At 38.4% G+C, this 23,822-nt stretch overlaps 1 protein-coding gene across 2 annotated transcripts in view; it reads left to right on the top strand.

Annotated features, from left to right (window-relative positions):
- Positions 1-23,822, top strand: part of HHAT (hedgehog acyltransferase) — a 147,251-nt gene that overhangs the window by 26,494 nt on the left and 96,935 nt on the right. For both annotated transcript variants that reach the window (XM_041413563.1, XM_041413564.1), the window contains exon 9: positions 6,899-6,934. In XM_041413563.1, the coding sequence (XP_041269497.1) occupies positions 6,899-6,934 (36 nt within the window). The remainder of the gene's footprint in view (positions 1-6,898; positions 6,935-23,822) is intronic.

Raw genomic sequence — 23,822 nt, 5'->3', positions numbered from 1 at the left:
TAAATACTTCCCAAATAAAATGTTTAGGGCTTTTTCTTAAAGTGATCAGACATTTGCAGAGGGCTGTTTCTGTGAGGTAATGTGAATGTTGGTGCATTTGCCAGATTGGTGCTACTGAGCACTTAGAGCACTGAGCAGGAACCTCTGTATGGAGGCACAACACAGTGGCAGCTTTGGTTATTCTAATAATGGAGGAATCCAAAAGGCAAGAATCATTCCTGCGGAATCATTCCAGGAAGAAAAACAACAGAGATTCAAAGTATTTTATCTAAGCATGAAGCATTAAAATTCCAGTGTCCTTAAGCAAGTGGCAGAGAATGATAAAGGTATCTTCATGTATGCACAAGTTCTGCTTATTATTGCTGTAACAAGAAATTGTTTGTCAAAGATATGATATGAAAGCATTTGACAGTCTTCATATTTTCTTTCAAATAGCATAGATTTGGTTTTTTTACTCTTAGGTGCATTTTTACATTGAAATAAAAGCAAGCTAGTAATAGTTTACTGCATTGCAGATGGTTAAAGTCAAAGCTCGCAAACAAAAGTGTCCATTGAAGCTTGAGATCTAGGCTTAGCAAGTTCTTAAGATCTTGATGTTCACAAGAACATTGAATTCTCTTAAACAGCAATCTTATCATTGGATTGAGGTATGATTTGGTTTTTTCTATGTTGCATGGTAAGAGTGGAGATGCATGGGCAATTGTAGGATTTGAAGAATGGTAGGAATGGCAAAAAAGCTTCATACATGAATTTGTTCCTAATTTCAATACCATATCAGTGGGCAGACTAAAATCTGTATGTGGGTGGAATTCACCAAGTGTCTTGCACAAATTGAAAAGCTGATCTCAGAAATGAGAGCTCCAAAAACATCCTTCTATGTGGCAAAAGAGTCCCCAGAAAAATCTTAAAATGTGACTTTAAAGGCTTGGTGTCCAAAAGTCTATTCTATATTTTTGGTAATAGATAAATCCAAACAGATTGTTGCATTGGACTGGGTTGTATTTTTCATCAGGCATCTCTGCCTTCATTTTAAAAACTAATACTGCTACACAATATTCACAGTTTAAGTGAATATTTTCAGTTTGCTTACTGTGTTTATCTCTCTTGCAAAATCTTCTGTGACAGTTTAATTGTTGTTTTTCTATTTGAAGTTGTGCATCAGCTTTCCAAATAGTGTATTCAAGTATGAAGGCAGCTATGTTATTTAGAAGAAGAATTGTGCTGCTTGTCACTGAAGAAACAAGCTTTACCTGAAACCTACACCTTCATAGCACACTTGCAGAAAACTGAAGGAATACAAGCCATGGGCAGGTGTCTCTTAAAAATATAGATGGCTTTCCCAGATGTTTATTTAATAATGAAGATGATGGTGAATCAATTGGTGGGAGTCACTGCTTGAAAAATACTTACTCTGTTTGGTAGGCTGTACCCCCTCCAGGGGATTTGCTTTAGCAGAGTTTTATAGCTCATTGAGACATTAAATAATAGTACTTATAAAACCTGAATGTAGACTTTAGTATCTGCTTTCCTGGTAGTAATCTAACTCTTCAGACAAGACTCTAAAATTGTTCCAGATTCATATTGCATGCTTCTAATTATTTGAAATTTGGAAGCACTCATCTTTAAGGCATTGCCTGCTGAGAAGGTTGCCGCAGGCAGCATTGGAAAAAACATGAGCAGATCTAGGAGAATCCAGAAAAGTAGTTATGGGAAAAAAGGGCAATATCTTTTTACAGAGTCTTTTGGCCATCCCTGCTGTAAGGGGCTGCTCAAAAAATGGGGGCAATGAAGCGACTTGAGTGCTGTGTCAGTGAAGCCAGACACAGTCTCCTGTGTCTCCTATCTCCTTCAGACTCCTCAGTCTCCAGTGCAAAATATTCTGGTGTGGGAGAGACTCTTGGTCAGCAGCTCACTGGCTAAATGCCACATTTATTTGCAAAGACAGCTAATTGAAGTGCTAGTCTTGCAAACAATTCTGCAATTCAATAGGACGGGCTACTCTGAGGGTGTGGGAATGAGTTTGACTTCCTAGTGTCAAGTTCAGCCACATTTTAAAGAAAGGGCCAAGAACTGTTGTTGAAACATTGCAGCACCTACAATGCTTTTTTAAAGAGATGCTGAATACCCAGAGTATGGAAGCTGTAATAAATAACCCGCTTGTTGGATTTCATCACTGCCATAAATGGCAACCAGGCTGATTTGGAGAGATTTAAGTGTAATTATATTGTTTGCTCCTGTCCTGCTTATAGAAATTACACCATTCCTTTCTGCATTCAGAATTGTTTATGTTCAGTGGCAACATGACTGTTTTCAAGGTGTCTGGGATATTTCTGTCTACAACGTAATGCAGTTTCTGGGTATACAGTGTCACAGTTGCCTGTCTGTCTCCATTACTATTTTTTTAATTTTTTTTTTTTTTTAACAAATGGCAAACTATCTACATAGGTCTATTCCCCTGAAGGTAGGGCCCAAAGTAAGAAGCAGTCCACGATCTGATTTTGAGTGCTAATGTACTGACTGCTTGCAGTGAGCAACTTTCTGAAGTCCATGGTTAGCCAAATACTTCCCAGATTATGCTGCACACTGTGCTGTATTTTGTTTCCAGGAGTAGTGTGCAGCCCAGCAGTCCTGGGGCAGAACTGACAGGAGATAAAGCTGTACTGGTTTCTCTTCAGCACATGGCTTAAAAATATGGATGCACAAAATCAGAGTTGGGCAATTGACATTGGAATTGGTTTCATAAAATATTGTTCTAATAACTGACTTAACTTTGATTCTAGTAATCTTGGCATATGTTCAGTATTTACATTTTTTTATATCATTGTAAATCCTTGGGAATGAGGTCTCACAATCAGACCTTATGAGATCAGGGTCCTTTAGTCATCATACTGGAATCCCTAACTGTAGTCCCTAACACAGCTAATGAGTAACAGTTTTCATTTAGGCAAGTCCTTAAATACAATAAGCTGGCGTACTTGATTGAATATAAAAGCTGTGCACTAGAGGCTTACACAATTTTTCTTTTGAGGAACCATCATGTATACTTCAGCTAAAGGATGGCACAGCTTTGTAGAAAGTGGGATTATAAACAATCCGCTGAATGCTATGTGCTCAAAATTTTTAAATTTTTCCTCCATCATCTTTGTTCTGAATGAAAATTGAGGACAGGTTGTTGCATAATGCATTTAGCTTTCAGAGCAGAAACTGCACATCTGAAATAACTTTGAAGCCTCTGCCTGCAATTATACATCTTTCTCCTGCAGGCACATTTTCAAAGATTGATTTTTGGAAAAAGTCTTTGTTGGTTTAGTGTATGTATATTATTCATCACCAATCTGTAGTTGATGTACTGGGAAAAGACAAGTTTGATGAGAGATTGTATGTGTAATGTTTTGTTGAAATGTATCAAACTAGAGTTTCCATGCTTAAGAAAAGCATGAAAGTTGTGTAAGATCTGTGATCCAAATCTGCCCTACAGAGGAGCAGAATTAGGGATGCTTTTGTGAAGATAATAGCTATCAAATTGTCTGTACTTCTATAATGATTATGAAATTGAGGTTAAATATGTTTGTTGTTCCTTTGGCTAGTTAAGATGTTGCTTTGTTCTAAGACCATTGCTGTTTTGATAAACTAGATTTTATTTATGTCTCCAAAATTTGAACTATATAGCTATTGACATTTGAGCAGTGTAGAGAATTTAACTGGTAAATAATTTTTTACACATACAGTTGTGGATATCCTTTCTCTTGTTATTTTAGTTTCTAATGAAAATGTTTATTTTGAAAAATTATGCTTGTTATAGGATTTCTGAAACTTAGATAACTGAGGCATTTCTGAAACTTATGTTAACTGAGGCACCCTAAATTGCAAAAACTAACAGCTAAATCCTGTATTTTGCAGAGAACTTCAGGATTTAACAAGTTGTGTGTAGTTGGTTATAATCTTTGTTTTAATATTAAGAAAATATGGGGATCTCTTATAGGCAGTAGATAATTCTGTCAGTGTGCATATGGCAGGTCTAATTGTGTGCTGATTGTGGGGGACACTGCCATGCCTAATGGGTGCAGTCCTCTGTTGAAAGGATCACTATGAAATTTTAATGCAAATACATTGTGATTGTTCTCTTTTCATTTAATGAAATTGCTTATTTCACCCCAAGTTGCAGCCTTAACACTGCTGTACAAACCCTCTTTTACCTCTTTTTAACATTTCCATCTGTGAATGAAGGGATTAATTGCATCTGCTAGATCTGTTACCATTGCTGCTTCACTATATTTTCATTTTACTTGTGGACTTAACTGCAGTATGTATTTAAATATGAACAAGAAAAATAGTAAAAAGTGTCTGTAGTAATATTTTGTCAGAACCAGTCTCCCATAATTCTTTCTTTCAGTGTTTTTGCCTTCCGCAGTGTTTCTATTCATTATCCCAGGTGTCTGTAGACAATATCCATAGTAATGCAACCATTTCTGCCATTTATGATTTGAACTTGTTCAGCCTTGATATTCTTGCTCTTGGAACTAATCAATGATACTGTCTCAAAGTGTCTTTAAGATCTAACTGCACACTCAGACAATGCTGTATAATGTCAAAATTCTCTTGGTCGTAGTGTATCTTAACTGCTTATGCTGCTTAGAGTTCTGTTGGTTATAGTGTAGTTATATCTTAAATAACTGCTTACACTGTTTAGATTCAGGATCTTGGGTAGACTGTTGAAATGTATCAGTAGAAAATCAAACTGAGAAATAATGGGCCCTGTCTGTGTATGCTGAATTATATCTAGTGAGGCTCTGAATTTTTCCTTCTTGCAATTTATTCTAATAAATTGGTTCTATGCATGTTTATTTTTAATACTTATTAAAAATATTTCCACAAAATATCCAACAGCTAAATCCCCTATGAAATAAATTTACAAAACTTTTCTAATAGCAAGTGTTTTAGACATATGTTTTATATAAATATGTATATGCTTTTAAAATGATGTTTTGGAAAGAGTGAAAAATGAGGGAAAAGGTGGCATGTCATGGCATCTACAGCTAACTGTCTTGTTTCCCTCCCTGTCTGAACCCACTCTGCCTCAGCTTTGTCCACCCCAGTCTCCTTCAGCTCTGATATCTCAAGTTAGCAGGACCATTCATTTTTCCTGCCTTTGGTAAGCCATGTCCTTTGGCTTTTGGTTCATTGTCAAAAATAATGATATTTTTATGTTCTACATCCCTGGCCACAAGAAGCTGGGTGCGTGTGTCCCATCAGAGACTGTAGCAGGTTTGGTGATTGCCATGGAGAGCAGCTGGGAGAACTTGAAAAGATCAGCCTGGCTAAAGATGTGCAAGATGACTGTTTAGCATACAGCTCTCTCCTGAAACTGTGCAGTTTCTTCTTCTCCCTTTCCCAGCACAAACATTCTGAATGTTCTAGGAAGAAAGGTTTTCAGAGCTAAAAATACAAACTGTGTCCAGCTCTAGTACAGAAAACTGTCTGTACAACACAGAATATTTTAGTGAAGAGAGGGAGCCAAAACAGCACGTACCGAGGCAGGAGGAATGCAGGAAGATAACTGGATGCACTTCATGCAGTTTAATTTCACAGTAATATAACAATAATATAAAAGGTGGAATGATTTCAGGAAAGGGTTATGAAAAATACAGATTTAATGATGACCAGATAGATGTTTCTGGCAGGATGTTTTTCTGTTGCAAGGCAGCTTTTCAGTGAGAAAATCGTTGCTCTCCTCTCTACCCTGATGAACAAGTGGAATTTCCTTCCCTGTCAACTGGTGGAATTTCTGCAGCTCGTTATCTGTCTGCTGTTATCAGGATTCCATTAACTATCTGATAATTTCTCTTGCTCTTTCTGTTGTGAAGCAGCACACAGCAAGCACAGTAAAACTGTGTTGTACTCAAAATGACCAGTTAGGTTTTTTGGAACAGAATGCTCAAGAGGTTAGTATATACCAAAATGTTTTCTGTGTATGTGAAATATAAGCCCATTCCAGAGCAAGACAAGTACTGGGAATAAGACACTTGCATTTTCCATTTGTGACATAGTGCACACAGCTAATCTGGGATTATATGGATGGTCCCATAAGGCTGGCACATACTTCAGATATTAGTTAATGTCTCAAATCAGCAGATACCTTCCTGTAGTGTCAAGGATTTGCTAGTGCATTGTTCATGAGGTTGGTTCTCCTGAGTTATCTTAGAAATGGAGGAACTGGAAAAGGGAAGAAACGCTGACAACTACTGTTAATGTATGTTGTTTGGGCTGAAGATTTCAGACATGGTTCTTGTAATTTAATGTGATCTAACTTGTACTTACTGTCAGAAGTCCTCAAAGTTAATTTCCGTACTGATGTGAGTGGAACACACTTGCAAGGTCTGCTTCTCAGAAGTTCTATACTTGAAGGAGACATAAGGGGTGGTTTTGAGGATTCTTTATTGTGGGGAGAACTCATGGCAGTCCCTTGCATTTTATTGCAGTACAGAGTAGAAAAGGGGAAAGAGATTCCACAGCAGTTTTGCACAGAGAATCTTCTTGCATATAATAGAAAATGTGCTGGCAACCAGGATGTTTACATTATTTCCGGTAACAGTATATACATATTTTATGCTTTATGTGTGTTGTAATATTCTGAATGTTAATACTTTATTGAATAAATACTCCAACACAAGATTTGTGAACTTTATAACATGCACCTAAATATTTTCATATGATCATCGTCTCAAATTTCATGCATCATCACAGAAAGGAAATTGTGTGTTACACTTTTACTCTTTGTTTCATCAATTCTAGTAACTTTATATTTGGTATTACTGTTTTGAAACACAATGTTTGTACAATACTCAACAGAGTAATATTTTTTAATAATTAAAATTTGGCGGATTTTTTTTTCTTACAGAAGTTTTGATGTTGGGCTGCATCGCTTTCTGGTCAGGTAAGCTAATACTTACTTTGAATTGCACTCCCATATTACTGGGGTTTAACCTCAGCTGGCAGCCAGACCCCATGCACATTCACTTCCTGCAGTGGGATGTGGGAGAACTGGAAGGATAAAACTGAGAAGAGTTGTGGGATGACATTAATAGTTTAATAGGGAAATTTAGAGCCGAGCCACACACAAGCAAAGCAAAACAAGGAACTCATTCACTCCATCGTGTGTAATGGTGACTTGGGAAGACAAACGTCACAACTCGGGACATTCCTCCACTGCTTCCTTCTTTCCCAGCTTGGTGTGCCAGGTGTGACACCATATGGTGTTGGGATATCCATCCCTTGGGGTCACCTGTCCTGACTGTGTCCCCTCCCTCTTGCCCCTTGTGCACCCCCCCAGTTTGTGAGGAGCAAAACAGGCCTTGACTGTGTGTAAGTGCTGCTCTGCAGTAACAGAAGCATCCCTGTGTTTTCAGCAACACTGTTTTCAGCACAAATGCAAAACACAGCCCTTTGCTAGCTGCTGTGAAGGAAACAGACCTATCCCAGCAAAAATGTTAAAAACCGTTTCTTTTGTTATGAGTAGAAATCACTATGTGAATTCAGTGTTACTTTATACTCTCTATGGTAAGTTCTTCTTTTGTCTTCTGTTGATTTTTTAGTTTGAAAATCTTTTAACTATTTGTCTTGGCTATCTACCCAGTGTGACTCTCTAATAATCTTCAGGAAAACATGACTCAGGAAATTTCAGCAGCTGTGAAAATTTTAGTTTTTCTTGCACTGAAGATGAGCTTTAAAAAAACCCCTCTTTTCCACTGGTAACTTTAGTACCTTTATACCTTTTAAGAAGGGCTTGAATTTTATAGAAAATTTGGAATGTGGAGGGGAGTAATATATTTTCAAAAGAAAAACCAATTTATTCAGTGTGTGCAATGGACTGTTCTGAAGATGAATAAGGAAAGTGGAGTCATTGTTTGAGTGCTTTAGTTGATGATATTTAGAGAGATGAAGCAATTAAAGAAGGGCACTTCAGCAAGAAAAGGGAAGTTAATGCATTTGAATTTTACACTGAGAAACTGTTTTTTGATGTTTAGAGTTTTTTGTGTGGGCAAAGTCACAGATGTTTACCAAGAATGTGTTTGCCTTCATTTTTAGTACAATACTTATTACTATCTACTGATCTTTACAAAGAAGTGTAGTGTGTACCGTGAAGGATGAATTTTTCTGTGGTCTTTGGGCACTTAGAGAATTAATTCTGTCACTTATTTCATCCACTGCAATGTCTGTCAGTGAAGAACTCTTACCTTGGAAGAATGAATCCAGTATGTATGACCCAGAGTATGCTGTTTGAGTCCCACCATAAGGATCAGGTGGTGTCAGCCTTTGCTTGAGTTGGCTTTGCTGCTGGACTCTTTATTTGAGGCGACGTTGTCATATTTCCTGGTTAAAGACTGTCTTAAGCCTTCACACACGAGTCCTTGTGGCTTTAATGCAGTAGTTTTTGGCACCAGATATGAGATCATACCAGCCTAGGTCATAAGGAAAATTTGGTTTGTTTTAAGATTGCACAGGCCAACCCACTTCTCATAACCTTTGAGCTGTAGACTTTGTATATTTCTTTCTGTGTAATATTACAATTAACAGATAGCTCCCTTCATAAAGGCATTGTGTCAGTATTACTGAATGAACTTCTATTTTAGAGTTCTTAGACAACTGAATATATAAGTTGTGGTATCAGTTCTACAAAATTAGTTACATCTATATTGTGATGAGCAGATTTTGTTTGTAAATAATTCTGTAAGAAATTGTAATCATCATATTGAAACATGGTTTTAAAGATGCTACTTTATAAAAGAAGTAGAGTGTCCAAGAAGGTCTTCTGGGAGCGCATACAACTACTTATCCAAGAGTAGAATCATGGTAAGCACTGATGTACTAAGTTTGAGATGCTGGTAATGCTTCTGCCATAAAATATTTTCATTTACTTCATACAAGGAGTGTAGTAAGATATTGTTCTCTCATACAGCATTGCTTTATCACCCAAGGAGATGCTGTATTTAAATTGTATGTTTGTGTGATCCTGGACTGCAAATAGTCATGGAATTGGCATGAGTTGAATGTCATCTTTGACTCATGTATGACTTTTTTCGAAGCCAGCTGTGTCCTGTGCAGTTCCTCTTCTAACCTTAGCTTAGACATTTTCAGCCTGTTACCTACCTCTGCTAATTACTCTGTTAACTACTTCATCTGCTCTCTCTGTAACTGTGTTGCTAAGGAGGAAGGAATTTTCTCTTCTGTTGTACCAGAATGAGTTTTGCTTGGTGTTTCCTTAACAAAAAAAACCAACCAACCAACCAAAAACAACAAACCCAAAAATAAAAAAAAATTTCCTTTTAGTGAGTGACTTTGGAGTAGGAAACAGACTTGGTGTTAATCTCTTCTGTCTCTTCTGTTGGTCTGCCTTGTGAGTTTTTGAAAGTTACTGCCTTTTTTTGCCTAGACAGTCTCTGCTCCTGAGAATTTGCAGTTCATCTCCTGTGTTAATAAAGTATCTGTCATACATGTTATACTGTTCTATTCACAGTTTTCATTGCCCTGTGAAATAAAACAGTAGGAAAGAAAAAACCTCAACCCAAAAAAAACCTGATTTGCAGGAAGCATTGAAAGTTTGAGGTGGGATTTGAAATGAAAAAGAAATTATATTGTTTTAAGTATTATGGCTCAACCCTGCCATGGAACAGGGAACCCACTGTATGACACTTGCAAATTCTAAGTCCAGGGCCAACAAAACTAAACATAGTCTCTGCTAAAAGGACAATCTGCCTAATTAAATGCTGATTGAAGGAACTAGGACTGTATGTACTGTTGGCTTGGTATACACAGTCAGTGGCTTCCGCAAGTGAAACATGACACAAAATATTACAGAGAATTACAACTACACAGGGTTTTTTCTGTGTTCTTAGTAAAGCATTAATGGAAAATAATTTTCCACCCATCTATGTCTTGAATTGTGCTTCTGATACTATTCGAAGATAGCTTGCAAAAGTTTAAAAATCTCATATTTTCAAATGCACTATGGATAGGTACTGTAATGGCTAATAATGTGTTGTGACTTGGACTGAACTGGATTCTGGGACTAGATTTTTAATCACTGCTTGAAAGCTGAAATCAAGTAGTATCATGGAACTTACATTTGTGAAAGTAAAGTGCAATTGAGTATGTGGGGATCTGGGTTTTGAACATTTGTTAGCTATACCATTATATTTGAAGCAGGGATCCTGGAAACTCACCAGGGAAGGATCAGTACTTTTTTGATGAAAACTGGGGTTTGGTAGTAGTAATGGAAAATACACTACTATACTTGGAAGGTTTTTTTCCCAATGTTTTCACACAATGATGTGAAAGAACTTATTTGTTACTGCTTTAGAATTACCAAAATTATTAATCATGTATTTAAATCACATCAGTACTGTACAAATGTAGTCATATTTTTCCAATGTGACTTCAGGAAAAACAATCCTTTTTCTCCTAACTCAGAGCATTCTCAGAATGGAGCAATACGTGTATTTGCAGAGTTAAAAATATGTAGAAATAGCCTTTGGCATAGCAGTTTAGAGGATAAAGAGTAAGAGAGGCTGCCTGTTGCTCTTTGCTCACTGAAGCTATTTTATCTAGGCATTTCATCCAGTGCTGAGAACAGGGCATTGGATAAAATAAAATTGTTAACTTGTGGGAATATTTACAGTCCTGATTCCAAACAGTACTTCCTTTAGGACAGCACTGATGAAGACAGTGGGGAAGAATGACAGTTCCTGCAGGCATGATTCTTTTGAAAAATCTCTATGCTTTCAGCTCTGCTGAGCCTTTGAAAAAGTGTGAATCATACTCATTTCAGTACAGATCTGGCTTTGAAGAGAGCTGCAGGACTACGCACCCCCAGTGTCTCCAAAAGGCATCCATCTGTTAGCAGTGCTCTCAGCTCACCCCATGGTTTGCAATTACTTTAGCTTGTTTAGAGTTGCAGGTTATTTATTTTAGCTTAATCCTGGGTGCAAAGGTACTCTGAATACACAACTGGGAAATCACCCACTTTTTTAGTTTTCTCAGGTAAAGCATGGCATGGTTTGCCTCTAGGATCAAAATCTACTGTGTGGTGACCTCTACTAATTTTTAGTTAGGAAAAGGACACCTCTGTGTAAGTACAGAATGATCCCATGGTGAAAAAGAGAATTATGGTTCTAACTAAGGTATGATTATGAAAGAAGAAATGGAAAAATCTGTTCATCATCTGGCTCAACTCCTGTATTAGTTTGCTGTGGAATCTCGTGGGATCCCACATCTTGAAGCCAAAGAAATCTATGCTCCTGCTTAAAAGAAACCCAAGCAGACCTGCTTAAAAGAAACCCAAGCCTTTTATCATTGTATTAAAAAAAAAAAAACCCAACAAAAAACAAACAAACAAAAAAACCCAACAAACCACAAAAACAACTGACCAAAAGAACCCACCACACCCAAAAGTTTCCACAACCCCCAAACTTCTGAGCTTCCCCTTTCTCTTTAATGTACACAGGTCTTGGAAGGTCAACATACATTGCAGCAGTTCTCCAACTCCATTGCTAGGTAAGCTCAGTGGTGATTCTTGGCTCCAACAGCTGGACACAGATTCTGTGTGAGGTTCAGTGTAGCACATGGCCCTCTCTTGGGAGCCAAACGCCACTGCTAATGCTATTCCATCTCTGCTGCTCTTTTGAATGTAGCTACTCATAAAATACCATTGATGAGCTAATATATTGTAGCTGGGCTAGACAGCACAGTATTAATGAGATTCCACTTTTCTCCAGTAGCATTGATAAAGGTATGTGGATAGACACCTCTGCCTTTGAAAGTGCTAGCTATCCCCAGGGTGCATTCTTTTTTCTTTGTTTTGTCAAGAGATTTGACTTTTTGGTTCACTCCTGGATGCCTGGTGAGCCTTAAAGCATACACAGCAGTCATAGAATCATACAATAGTTTTTGTTCTAAGGGGCCATTAAGGATTGTCTAGCCCATCCTACCCTGGAATGAGCAGGTACAGCTTCAACGAGGTCAGGTTGCTCAGGGCTCTGTCCAACTTGACCTCAAATATTTCCACACTTGAGGCATCTACTGCCTCTCTGAGCAACTTGTTCCAGTGTTTCATCACCCTCATTGTAATAAAATATTTCTTCCTTCAGTCTGTTTGAATCTACCCTCTTTTATCTAGAAGCCATTATGCCTTGCCCAGTTGCAGAAGGCTCTATTCAACAATGTCCCCATCTTTCTTCTAAGCCCCCTTTAAATCTTGAAGGATTGCAGTAAGGTCTCTCTAGAGCCTTCTCTGAGATGAACATCCTGATTCTCACAACAGTGTGTGCCCAAGCTGTCTTCTGAAGCAAACCACAATGTTTTCCCTAGAACAAAAATCTGTGTGTGCTTCTGGAGGTCCTTCACACTAACAGGCCACTTGTTTCTCATAAGTGGTGTGGATACAAATACACTGACTTTGTCATCCTGTGCCATCACCTTGTAGTTCCTTAGTAGTTTTTACCCTTGGAACTTCTTTTATCAGGCTGACATTTTAGTCAGCCTTTTGCCATAAAATACGGCCACAGTGGCCACAGTGCTGCACTCACCTTCCTTCAGAGGAAAATGTGGTGCCCTATAGAACAATTTCTACATTGTATGGATTTGGCTGGTCTATTCCAAATAAGGTTAATCCTAACCACTATTGCCAAAGTTTTGTACTGCTTTCCCTGAAAGTCCTGGATGACTGGTTGGAGCAGATCTATTTGACTCTTATGTGTACCTGCGTGAATGGGAGACCTACTGAATAAAAAAATACTCTTTTCTTCAGTATAACCTGTGATATGTCTATGACAATTTTATGTATCTATCTCATTTTTCTCATTTGGATCAGTGCTTATACTGAGTGAACAGAAATGTGTCTGGATGAAGGAAAACAATTTTTATCTATCTGTAATCATAAAAGTAATGTAGCCAGTAAAAACTGTTAATGCTGCATGTGATGCACTGCATCATTCCACTTAAATCTACTGAAAGGCTTCCTGGGGAGGGATCCAGTGGTGCTGCTAATTTGTTTGTCTTGTCAGGTAGGACCACTGGGTGTGGAATATGTGTAACTGATGTACTTGAGTTCTCTTTCAGGTCATTTTCTGCCTCCAATTCCTAGCCTATAAGCAAGGCAAGGAGACTTGCAGGGTATGAGACTTTCATAAGTATTCACTAGTGTTGAATTCCTGGGATCTTTGTACTCCTCTGGAACAGTGCAGGTAAAGCCAGTGGCGATGGCAGAAGCAGTATTTTCAAGGGTGTCCATTTGTGATACAAGGTTCTGGAGCAGAGTAACACAGAAACGGGCTGTTTCCAGGTTGTGTTACAAAAACATCCCTTTGGAAAAGAAAGCCCGTTGAAATAATGCCTCTGTAACCAAGGAGCTAAGAGGACCAAAAGGTGATTCTTCCCATATTTGGGAATATTGTGATGTAGATGTGGTGTGATGTGCTGGAGACAGCTTTTGTAGGGACTTACTTGAAATTTTTTGCATGTTAGCATATATTAAACCTAAATATGTAGTCTTGTTGGTAATAAATACAATTGTAAGAATCAGTAGATGAGATTGAATTGGCTTTGTGTCTAATTTATACATCATTTTAAGGTTAAGGCACTTATTTCGTTGATATGAAGAGTTACTGGTTAGCTTAGAGAATTTTTTCTTGCTTTCAATATGAGGCCTTAGGGTTTCTGCAAAAATCATTTAAAAGTTTTAAAACAGAAGAGAATAGCAGCTAATCCATCCATAGAGACCTCTGCATGGAGAAGTTGAAAAATATAGCTCTTTTTATAAAATACTGCAGTTACATCCAGCTGTATTGCAGACCCCTGTGCACTCTGCTTTCAGATGCATTGGAAGTTTTGCAATATTTGCTGTTTATAATTTTTGAATGGGTCAGCACTGGGGTAAATGTGTTCCTGTTGAAGGTAGAGATAAGAGCAAAGTGGTATTAATAAAAAGAAACCAAAAAACCTTAGTAAAAACCAACAAGCTAGATAGTGCTTGGAATCTTCAAAAATGTTCCATTTTTTAGGCCAAGTCTATAATTAAACTCCTGTGGTTTGCACTGGGAGGCTCTGTGACTGTTCTCCTGCGTGTGTATTGAGCACAAGTGCGAACTGTACAAGTGACCATGATGTGTAAAATCAGTTGAGGTGTCTTAGAGTGGGACAGTGTCCAAAATACCTTGTTTGTTTTAAAACAAACTTGTTAGCCTTAAAAACTTTATGAAATAGTAATAAAGACTAAGTGCTAAATTGCTTCAGAGGAATTGCAGTCTCTCAAACACCTTCTCAGAATGAAACCTTTTAATTTTTTTAAAACAGCAAACAATCTGTTGTTATATAATGAATTAGTATCGAACATGTTGCAAAAATAAGGATAGGGTTTGTATAAACAAAACTGAATCTTTATGTAAATGTTATGTAAATGTGACATTTAACTTAAACTGTTGGAGTGGGGAAGTTGGGATTAACAATGTACAGATCTCATCATGTTTATGTGTTGCAACTGTGAATTAAAACAGTTTGTTATTTTTGTTGCAGAGTGTTTGAATTACTATCTATGAGTAAGAAATACGCTGTGAAACATGAAGTATTTAAAGACTCAGCTCATGCTACTTCTAAATAATTTTACTGAGTATTTTAACAGAGCTGCATCAAAGATTGCATTTCACTGTGTTGGAAGAAAGTGTGTGTCCAGCAATCTTGAACCACCTGTGATTTTAAGGATTCTGAATTTATTCTTTGTGTAGTCCAGGAAGTTATGTCACAGGAACCTTTTGTCTCTAAGTGTCAGAATTTGGCTGGATTTTACATGTGATTTCAGTCTGAGGGACTTTGCATCTTATATTTTTATGCATTGCATCAACTTCCACCAAGCACTTCTAGTTGAAGCAAAGCATTTGTAAATTTTTGTATCACCTAGAGTATAAGTTTACAGAAATCTCTTGATTTTCTTTCCTTTCTGGTTAATTCTCTTGCCTTTTACCCTTTTAACGTTGTCTTTTTTTTTTCTTCTTGTAGTCTGTATTTGTACTTTAGCATGGTAAGAAACATGATTGCAGCCTCTATATAGGAGGATGGGGTTGGTATAAACTTCAGTCTCAAAGTTGTTCTGTTTTAGATGTGTTGCAGAAACCCACATGCTCTTCAAAATAGAATTGTTAAGATGCAGACCAGAGCCAGAAAAAAATAGGATGAAAAGAGTACTCTTTTCTACTCCAGCTTCTGGTAAATTAGTTGTATGCAGCTCAGTAAATGACATCGCAACCAGCCTCAGGCTGAATCTTCGTTTCCGGCCCTGATGCTGCTCTGAGCTTGCTGTCCTGCCGTGTGACGAGCCTCCCGCCCTGTGTTCCCTGCCACGTGCGGGAGAAAATAAATCCCTCAGTACCCGTGGCTTTTCGCTCTATGCCGGCGGCTCCGGCTCCGGCCCCGGGGCAAGGCTCGGGAGCGGCGGCGCTCCCGCGGGGCCCTGGCTGCGCTGTGCCGCTGCCGCCGGGCACCGGGAGCGCCGGCACCGGGAGCGCCGGCACCGGGAGCGCCGGCACCGGGAGCTGCTGCTGGCAGCAGCGCCGGGCTGCGCGGCGTGTCCTGCTGCGCTCGTTCCGCTGCTGCCCGGCTACGCCGGGGGGGCGGTCGGACTTGGCTTTCTCTAGAACGTCTTGGGGAATGACGCGGGAGTCCATCAGACTGCCCCTCTGTTTCTTGGCAGATAGTCCCGTTTTAGGAAACGGGCATTCTAGGAGATGCGATCTATTATAAAATCTCCTCTACTTTTGTACCTTTTCTTCTTGAAAGCGCCAGATTAGACAAGAGGAGTTCATATAACATACAGGCTTCTAGGAAGAGCTGCTCAGAATAACCTATCTGGCTTAGCACCAGAGAATACAGAATGATTCCCTTTATCCCTGTGGGCAGGGAAGCTCGCATGCCTTTCTCTTCCTTGGCTGATTTGTTGTGTGGAGTGTTATGGAGACAGAAGTGTTCAGAATCCTTTCATGAAAATCATGGGTCTTTGGCTCATCTTTGTGTACAGGATCAGCTTGCTTCACCTTGCCTGGGTGAAGTGGAATCTAGAAGTAGATTTGAGGTGGTTGTGATACAGCATGTCAAAGCAATAACCCCTTAAATTTAATCTGAAGTTGTAAGCTACAAAAGTTTCTCATGTCGTGATATCTGGATATAACATCATCAGATGCGTTATTGAAGTAGAGAGAGAGCATCCTTCTTTTATGGCCATGCAGCAGTGTCTGGCAGTTTCAAGCAGACTGATACCCTGACAAACCATGTGGTTGTTAGTACACAGTCTGCCTTCAGTCCTTATCTCCTGTGCTTGGTTTCAGGTTCTCTGAATGGTACAGGAGAGTTTGAGTTAGGGCAGTGTATGAGTTTAAACATCTAACTTAGAGCAAGGTGCAAAGGGAGAACATGGGAAACAAATCAAAAAGAGGAGAGCAAAGGATGAAGCAGGAGATTTGATAACTCATACCTAGTTCAGGTAGATCACCTAGATCAGGTAGTTTTAGAGTTTGTGTGGAGGTGAAAATACTTTGAGATGCCTGAGTGGAAGCATCAGACCTTAGTACCAATGTATCTGTCTGAAGCAGTATTGATTTCAGTAGCAAAGCTCAAGCACAGCACTTGACTCAGTTATTTCCACCACTGATGGTAATGTTCAGTGTTTAGAGCTGTAAGCAGGGGAAGGGTAAAGTACAGTGTTTAAAAGTGCTACCTGTGTGGGATGGGAGCGTTTTAGTGATTGTCATGCTGAATAGGATACCATATTGAAAACTGTATTCTCTCTGGATTGATGCCTAAATGGTGTATGGAATTTTTGAGTGCAACTTACAGCCCACCAGTGTTATGGAAAGCTCTGGAATCCATCTGCAGAGATTAATGCTGTTCTGGCTGACCAGTGGTACTGTGATGGGAGGTGCAATTCCAACTTCACAGTGGGAATTTAATGAGATCCGAATTTCACCCTGAAGATGTCCATGTTTTTTCTTTTCATAGATGAAGCAGGATAATGGTCATCCTTTGTAAAGTACTTTGAGATCTATGGATTAAGAATGCTATATAAGAGCTCAGTGATGTTTAGTATAAGCACTTTATGTAACATCAAGAGCAGATGATAAAACAGGACAGGAAGTAACTATTGGATTTAGAATTGTCCTATCGCAGATAAGAATTTAGAGCCAAAAAAGGAAATAAAGTGATTTCCATCTGTGTGTGCTCTTAATTGCATATATTTAGGTGGGTTGTATATGTTGATAGGAAACCATAGTAAAAAGTGCTCTTTTAAGAAACTCAAGTAAAATCAAGAAAGCATGTATAAACTACACAAGTTAACATCTTTGCAAATATGTGTTGTTTATGGTGTGTTGTTTAAGGGGAAACAGCTTTCCTAGCTGAAGCTTTCCTAGCTCCTAAAGAAAATAGGGTATGTGAATCAAAATTTCATGCAGACTTCCATCTTAGAGGTGACAAATAAATAATTGCATAGATTTCATGCTTTTGAAGGAATGAAGGGTCAGAAGTTTCAGGCTTCTATTTATCTTACTGTCTGAAATAAGTGAGTTAAATAACATGCTGTAGGCTTCCTATTCTAGCCCCAAAACGTAATTGCAGTGCTTCTATGTAGTGCTGAAAAACGAGCTAAGGTCATGGCAACCAAAGGATAATTCTTACTGTCAGCTGTCATACGGCTCTTGCTTTCTTTGTCCTGGAGAAGATTTATCACTTTCTTGCAAGCAATATAGCTGGATACTTGAAAAAGTTGACTCCACTTTCCAACCATCCTCTGCTGCTCTGCTCTGTTCTGTGTGAACAGCAAAATGCAGTTTGCTTGCCTGAGTTACGTCATGTACCCCCCAAACTTGAAAAAATCTATTAAATAAAGAAGAATTCTGAATTTACTGATGTAAAGAGAATCAGGATGTTTAAGTAATAACTATTGCTCTACAATTTTTTTGTGAATACTAATGCTATGTAATGAACATTATCTCCTGTAGCTATAGGGATAACAGTATTCCATGTGCTAGTGCTTTCAGAGGCAGTTGTGGTAGATTTAGAGATTATTTAAAATGTATCTAGCATTTTGGTACAATGAATTGCTTTGCAAATCTGGATTAGACTATTGGTCTGAAAATATTAAATATTGGACATGTACTAGTGAAGCTAGTGAAGCACAGTAGTTTTAAATACTGTGTTCAATTTTTTGACCAGTGATAAACAACTGACATTAGAATGTAAAGAACAGCAATGTTTTTCTTTCAGTTGCTTATATATATATATATGTGTGTGTGTATAGGTGTGCGTACATACATATATATTAGAAATACATATGTGTATGTATCTACTTCCTAGATGGATGGAAATGGAGATTCAAAACAGGCCATGTCTTGCTCAAGTAAATGTTCTTGTTTGAATGCCCTCAGAGTGTGGCAACAACTCAGGGCAAATATTATTCAAGAGTAACCTAAATAGAGTTGATCCTGCCACAGAGAAGAGATTAGCTGATCTCTGCAAAATTCAGAGATTGTCTAACAGAGTAAGTGTGTTCATGGACAGAAATTTTTGCAAACATGAAGCAACAGTGAAATATAAAAGCTTGTCTGTAGGATGGTAGACAGGCTGATAGTGTTTAAGCTACACAAGTTTCCCGAACACTCTTTGGCTACAACACAGCAGGAAAAATGTTGCTTCTTAGAAAAAATGTTTATCTCTGAATGTCATGTAAGTAGATTATACTGTACTGCTTGAGTCACCATCCCTGGCGTTATTGAAAAGACATGTAGTCATGGTTCTTAGGGACAAGGTTCGATGATGGACTCAGCAGTGCTAGGTCAGTGGCTGGACTTGATTATCCTAAGAGTCTTTTACAAACTAAACAATTCAATGATTCCAATTAGCACCTTTTGCTGAGATCCGTACTGCAGGACTGCTGTCACCTGTCACTCCCAAGTGAGCGGTGCTGCTGTGTGGTGGCTGTGCATACAGGACCTAAGGCCAAATGCTGCCTCTTAACTGAATGAGGTTGGTATCCAAATATCAAAAACTCCAAAATACTTCCAGAATTTTCCATGCTGGGTTCTCCATAAAGAACTTCTGAGCTTTTGATGGCATGTCTGGAATCTTCCCAGTACTAGTGGTACCACACAGTTACTTGTAATTCTTCCCCCAGACAATAAGAAGCCTAGTTAAATTTTATAGGAAATAAAAATGATCTGATTTAGATGACATTTTTGCTTCAAAGTGCTGTTATACAGAATTAACCTTTCATTTACGGTGATGACTCCAGATAAGAAGAACTTATTATTAGAAGTATTAGAAGTAAATTAGAAGTAAATGATTAAAACTGCAGCTGTTGAAATGCATAGAGCTGGAGAGTAGCCTTTGATGTTTTGTAAGTTTTACCTGATAACCAAGCAAGAACTTTTACTTACATGCAAGAAACCTGCAGTTTTATCATTGGTTTCAAGGCAAGGCATCATCTACTGAAATTACTGATGAAGTGTTAGTAAATGAATTTGGGTCAAGGGCTTCCTCTGCGCACATTCAGTAGAGGTTTGTCCTATACAATGTACCTGGTAGCACCAGCAGTGAGTAAATATCATTGTGTCTTAGGGCACCACTGGACAGTCAGATGTTGAAACGGACATGACATGTGGTGGGAGCTTTCTGTAAATAAATATTTAATAAATATTTAATTTCTTCTGGTTTATAGTGGCTTGTTTGTAAACTATGTAAGCAGCAAAATGGGGCTGGTTAACAAAGTAACCATGGAAACCTGCTTTATCCTCTTTCTCTCCCTCTCTCTGTGGAAACTTGTTTTGACAATAGTTATGATTTCTTCCCCTCACTGTGATTTGAACTGGACAACAAAATAACTCATAAAAATTGTATTTTAAGTTATTGGTTATCTGGTGACAACCAATAGGCCAATATTTGTATGATCAGCATAAAGAGGGATTTTGCATTCATTCTCACTGCAAGAATAAAGTATGTGCCTCCAAATTACTGTCTGTAACACTAGTAGCAAGCCGTGGCTGGACAAAATACACTCCTGCATTTCTGAAAAATGGGATCTTCCAACTTGTGATTTAAACAATTGGTAGTGCTTAAATTGTGGATGAAGTGTTTCATACTTTTTGGATGATACAGCCTGTTGTCAAAATACAGGCGGCCTTCGCAGAACAACCACCTCTGAATCCACACAACTGACCAAAGGAATGTGAAAGGGAATGGTGTTTTATATTTAGAAACCATTAGGCTTCAACATTAGAAGTACCAGAAAAAAAAGACCAGTGTAGAGGTTAATTTGCCTTTCTAATTAGTTTCTTACAAAATAACAGTTGCAAATAGAAAATATATATTTTATATAATCTGAGACAATTTTAAGAAACATGTAAGTATGGTAAAATTTGGTGGTGGTAAAAAAAATATTTCACATTTGTATTTTAGTTCTGGACTATCATTCCAAAATTATTCTCTGTATGTTAGCATAACAGTAATTAAGCTTAAACTCAGCAGGAAGGGTTAATGCTCTTTAGTTTTTTGTTAAATGAATAAACTGTGTCACTAATTTAAAAATAAATTACTTTCTTGGATTAACTTTGTTTCAGTGATTAGATACAACACAAAATCTATTATCTGAATGCTTTTACTGCCACTTGACTTGAGAAGTCAACTCAAGAGTAACTTCTTGTAGTCCTTCAGTGGTCTATTGTTCATTACAGTACTGCTTGTCCTGGATTCAGTCTGGTTTTAAGAATAGCTGTTGCCAGGTTTTCTATCACTTTATGTCTCTGCTTTTATGGGCACAATCCTGGTTCATGAGAAGTGTATACCCACCTCTGGAAGATTTTTCCTGCCTTCTCTTGGTCCAGATTCCAGAACCGAATGTTTGTTGATATTTTGAACTGTCTGATCAGAGCTTTGTGTGACTCAAGAGCAATTGTTATAAAGAATAATTTTGCAATTTCTTATTAATGTTTTTGCCTTTTTATTTTGTGATAGTACAGGGCATTGTCTTATGCAGGTTTTCCACTGCCTACAGGACTTGTTATAACAGGTAGTATTTAAGCCCTGACTTCAAGTCAAGAAATTTTATAGAAACTATCAGTATTTCACTTCTATATGAAAGATCAAACTTGATAGGGACAAAGTGTTTTGTACAGCAGGCAGAAATCGCTTCTGCAAACTAATCTTCTGCTATTTGTACTTTCTTGTAGATGTGATATGCAAGCTCTTTCTTTTGGTTTTTGATTCTCAAAAATTGATAGTAACAGGTTAGCACAGCTATAACTAAGTGAAAAGTTGTGATTGAAGGGCCAGAAGCATAAGTTCTATGAGGAGCAGCTGAGAGCACAGAGGTTGTTCAGTCTGGAGAAAAGACTTTATTGCCTTCCACAACTGTCTGAAAGGAGGCCGTGGCAAGGTGAGGGTTCGTCTCTTCTAGGCAGCAAGTGACAGGAGAAGGGAAAATGGCCTCAGGTTGTACTGAGGAGGCTCAAGTGGGCTATTAGGAAAAAATGTTCTTCACTCAAAGTGTGGTTAAGCAGTAGAACAGGCTCCCCAGGGAAGTGTCTGATTTAACATTCCTGGAAGTGTTTATAAAACAAGTGGACATGGCACTTCACAATGTGGTTTAGTTGATAGGGTGGTGTTCAGCCAAAACTTGGGCTTGATCTTGCCACTGTTTTCCAACCTAATGGTTTTATGATTCTCTGAGTTTCTGATCGCAATCTGCGTAGAAGATTTATGGTGTGTGCCAACAAGACTGCAGATGCAACCGTTATGCAGTGATTGCTCAGAGAAGATGTGATCTTATTTATGTCACCAAGTTAAAAGATATTTTGGTGCTAGGAGGGAAATTACCTGTACAGAATATTAACCTTTGTTGCTTTTTAGACAGTGCTTAGAGAAGGGTGTGAAGGTCAGGGGCATAGAGCTCAAAAGAAAGTGTCAGACAGTGGGCGTCTAGTACCATACATATACTCTTTGTCCCACTCAAAATTATTTTTGTGCCTTACGTTGCCTAACCACACTGTTTTCAGTGTGGGGTTTTTTTTCCCTTCTTTTGTATTGAAGTGGGGAAAGACAAAAAAGACTTGATCCACCTCAAACTAGGAGCAGTGGCACAAGGTTTTATTAACTGTTGTCATGTGCATAGAACAAGTCAAAGGGGAAGGCCTGAAATGATTCTCAAATTTCTTCCACCTTAACAAAAGGCTCAGAAAGGACTATTCTGGCAGAAGTGTCTCACTTCAGCTGATGGTGTCTCTGAAGAGTTCAGAAATAAATTACAAAAATAATGACAGCTTTCATTAAGACATTTCAGCTGTGGAAGTGAAAGCGTAGGAGTTGCAGGCTTTTGCTAAAGCTGTAGGAGCACAGATCATTCTGGGGATCAAACTGACAAATTGTTTAATTACAGAAAGCTGACATATCTTTGTGCGGTTATGCTCAGTGTCCTGGATGCAGCTCCATCCTGATGGGGTCATTATCATTTCACTGAAGTAGTACAGACCTTCCAGAGCCTGTGCAGGGTGGTCACAGTATACTGACTCCTTTCCTTTGTCCTGTGGAGACACTTGAGGGCAGAGTAGGAAACACTGTTATGACTAACTTTGTAGTTATATTTAATCATCAGTTCACAGAACTGATCTCTTGACATTTTGATTCCAGTTAATAGTGATAAAATAACGGTTTTTTTAACTTTTCTTAAAGCATAGTAACATGAATAACTGTGCATATGTGTGAACTTTTCTTAAGAATCACAGGCCAAGTGTGATTCTTATCATTTAGGCCAAGACTGACCCCCCCTCCCCGCCCCAAGATAATTGAGTCTGACCCTTGACCACTCACCATGTTGTCGACTAGACAAGAGCACTAAGTGCCATGTCCAGTCATTTCTTAAAGGCTTCTAGGCATGGTGACTTCACTGCCCTAGGCAGTGCATTCCAATGCTTGACAACCCTTTCTGTGAAGAAATTCTTCATTATTCCCACCTGAACATCCCCTGAAATCACCTTATTGGATTAAAGTGATTTTTTTTTTTCCTCCTCATAACAAAGTTATTTTCTCCTAATAACAAAGTTATTAATGCCATTATGTTGAGTCAGCATTTTGTACTTTGGGTTTTTTTGGGTGGTTTTTTTTTTTTTGTCCTCGTAACATGTAGCTTCAGACCCTGAAATTGTATCTCTTCCAAGATCATGTTTGTGTTGAGATCAACAGACTGTTCTGTTTCTGTATGTTTTGTAGAAATAAAGGTTTTGCTTCTGTATGAAAAACAATGTGATTTTAGGTCCTAATGCTGCCTCCAAGAACTGCTGATGCAAAAGTCTGCCCAGAGGTGCATGCAGTAGGCCCCAGTTCAGTTAGAATGATTATTTAAAAATAAACCAGCAATCAAAATATCCCATTATTTAGGCTCATAAATCCTCTGAAGACTAACAACGAAATTAGTACTTGCACCTCTTTTAAGCCTCCTTTTGATGTCTGAGTTCAGTAAGGAGCTCCTTGCTCTCACATGCTACTTTTGCTTAATTTCTTATTTGTCAGGGTGGACCTTTCCTGAGCTTGGAGGAGGTAATCTCTGAATATCAACCAGCTTTCCTGGACCCCTCTTCTCTCCAGGACTATATCCATGAGGTTCTCATAAACAGATCTCTGAAAAGGATGGTGTCTGCTCTCCTGAAATCCAGGGTTGTGGTTCTGGTTACTGTCTTGGTCCCTCACTTGAGATCCTGAAGATCATCATCACATGGCTACTGCAGCCCAGGCTGCCTCTG

The sequence above is a fragment of the Onychostruthus taczanowskii genome, unplaced genomic scaffold, assembly GCF_017590055.1.
Source record: "Onychostruthus taczanowskii isolate IOZ18803 unplaced genomic scaffold, ASM1759005v1 scaffold42, whole genome shotgun sequence".
NCBI classification, from domain to species: domain Eukaryota; kingdom Metazoa; phylum Chordata; class Aves; order Passeriformes; family Passeridae; genus Onychostruthus; species Onychostruthus taczanowskii.
Note: the sequence above shows the minus strand (reverse complement) of the source record. Positions and strands in the feature narration are given on the sequence as shown.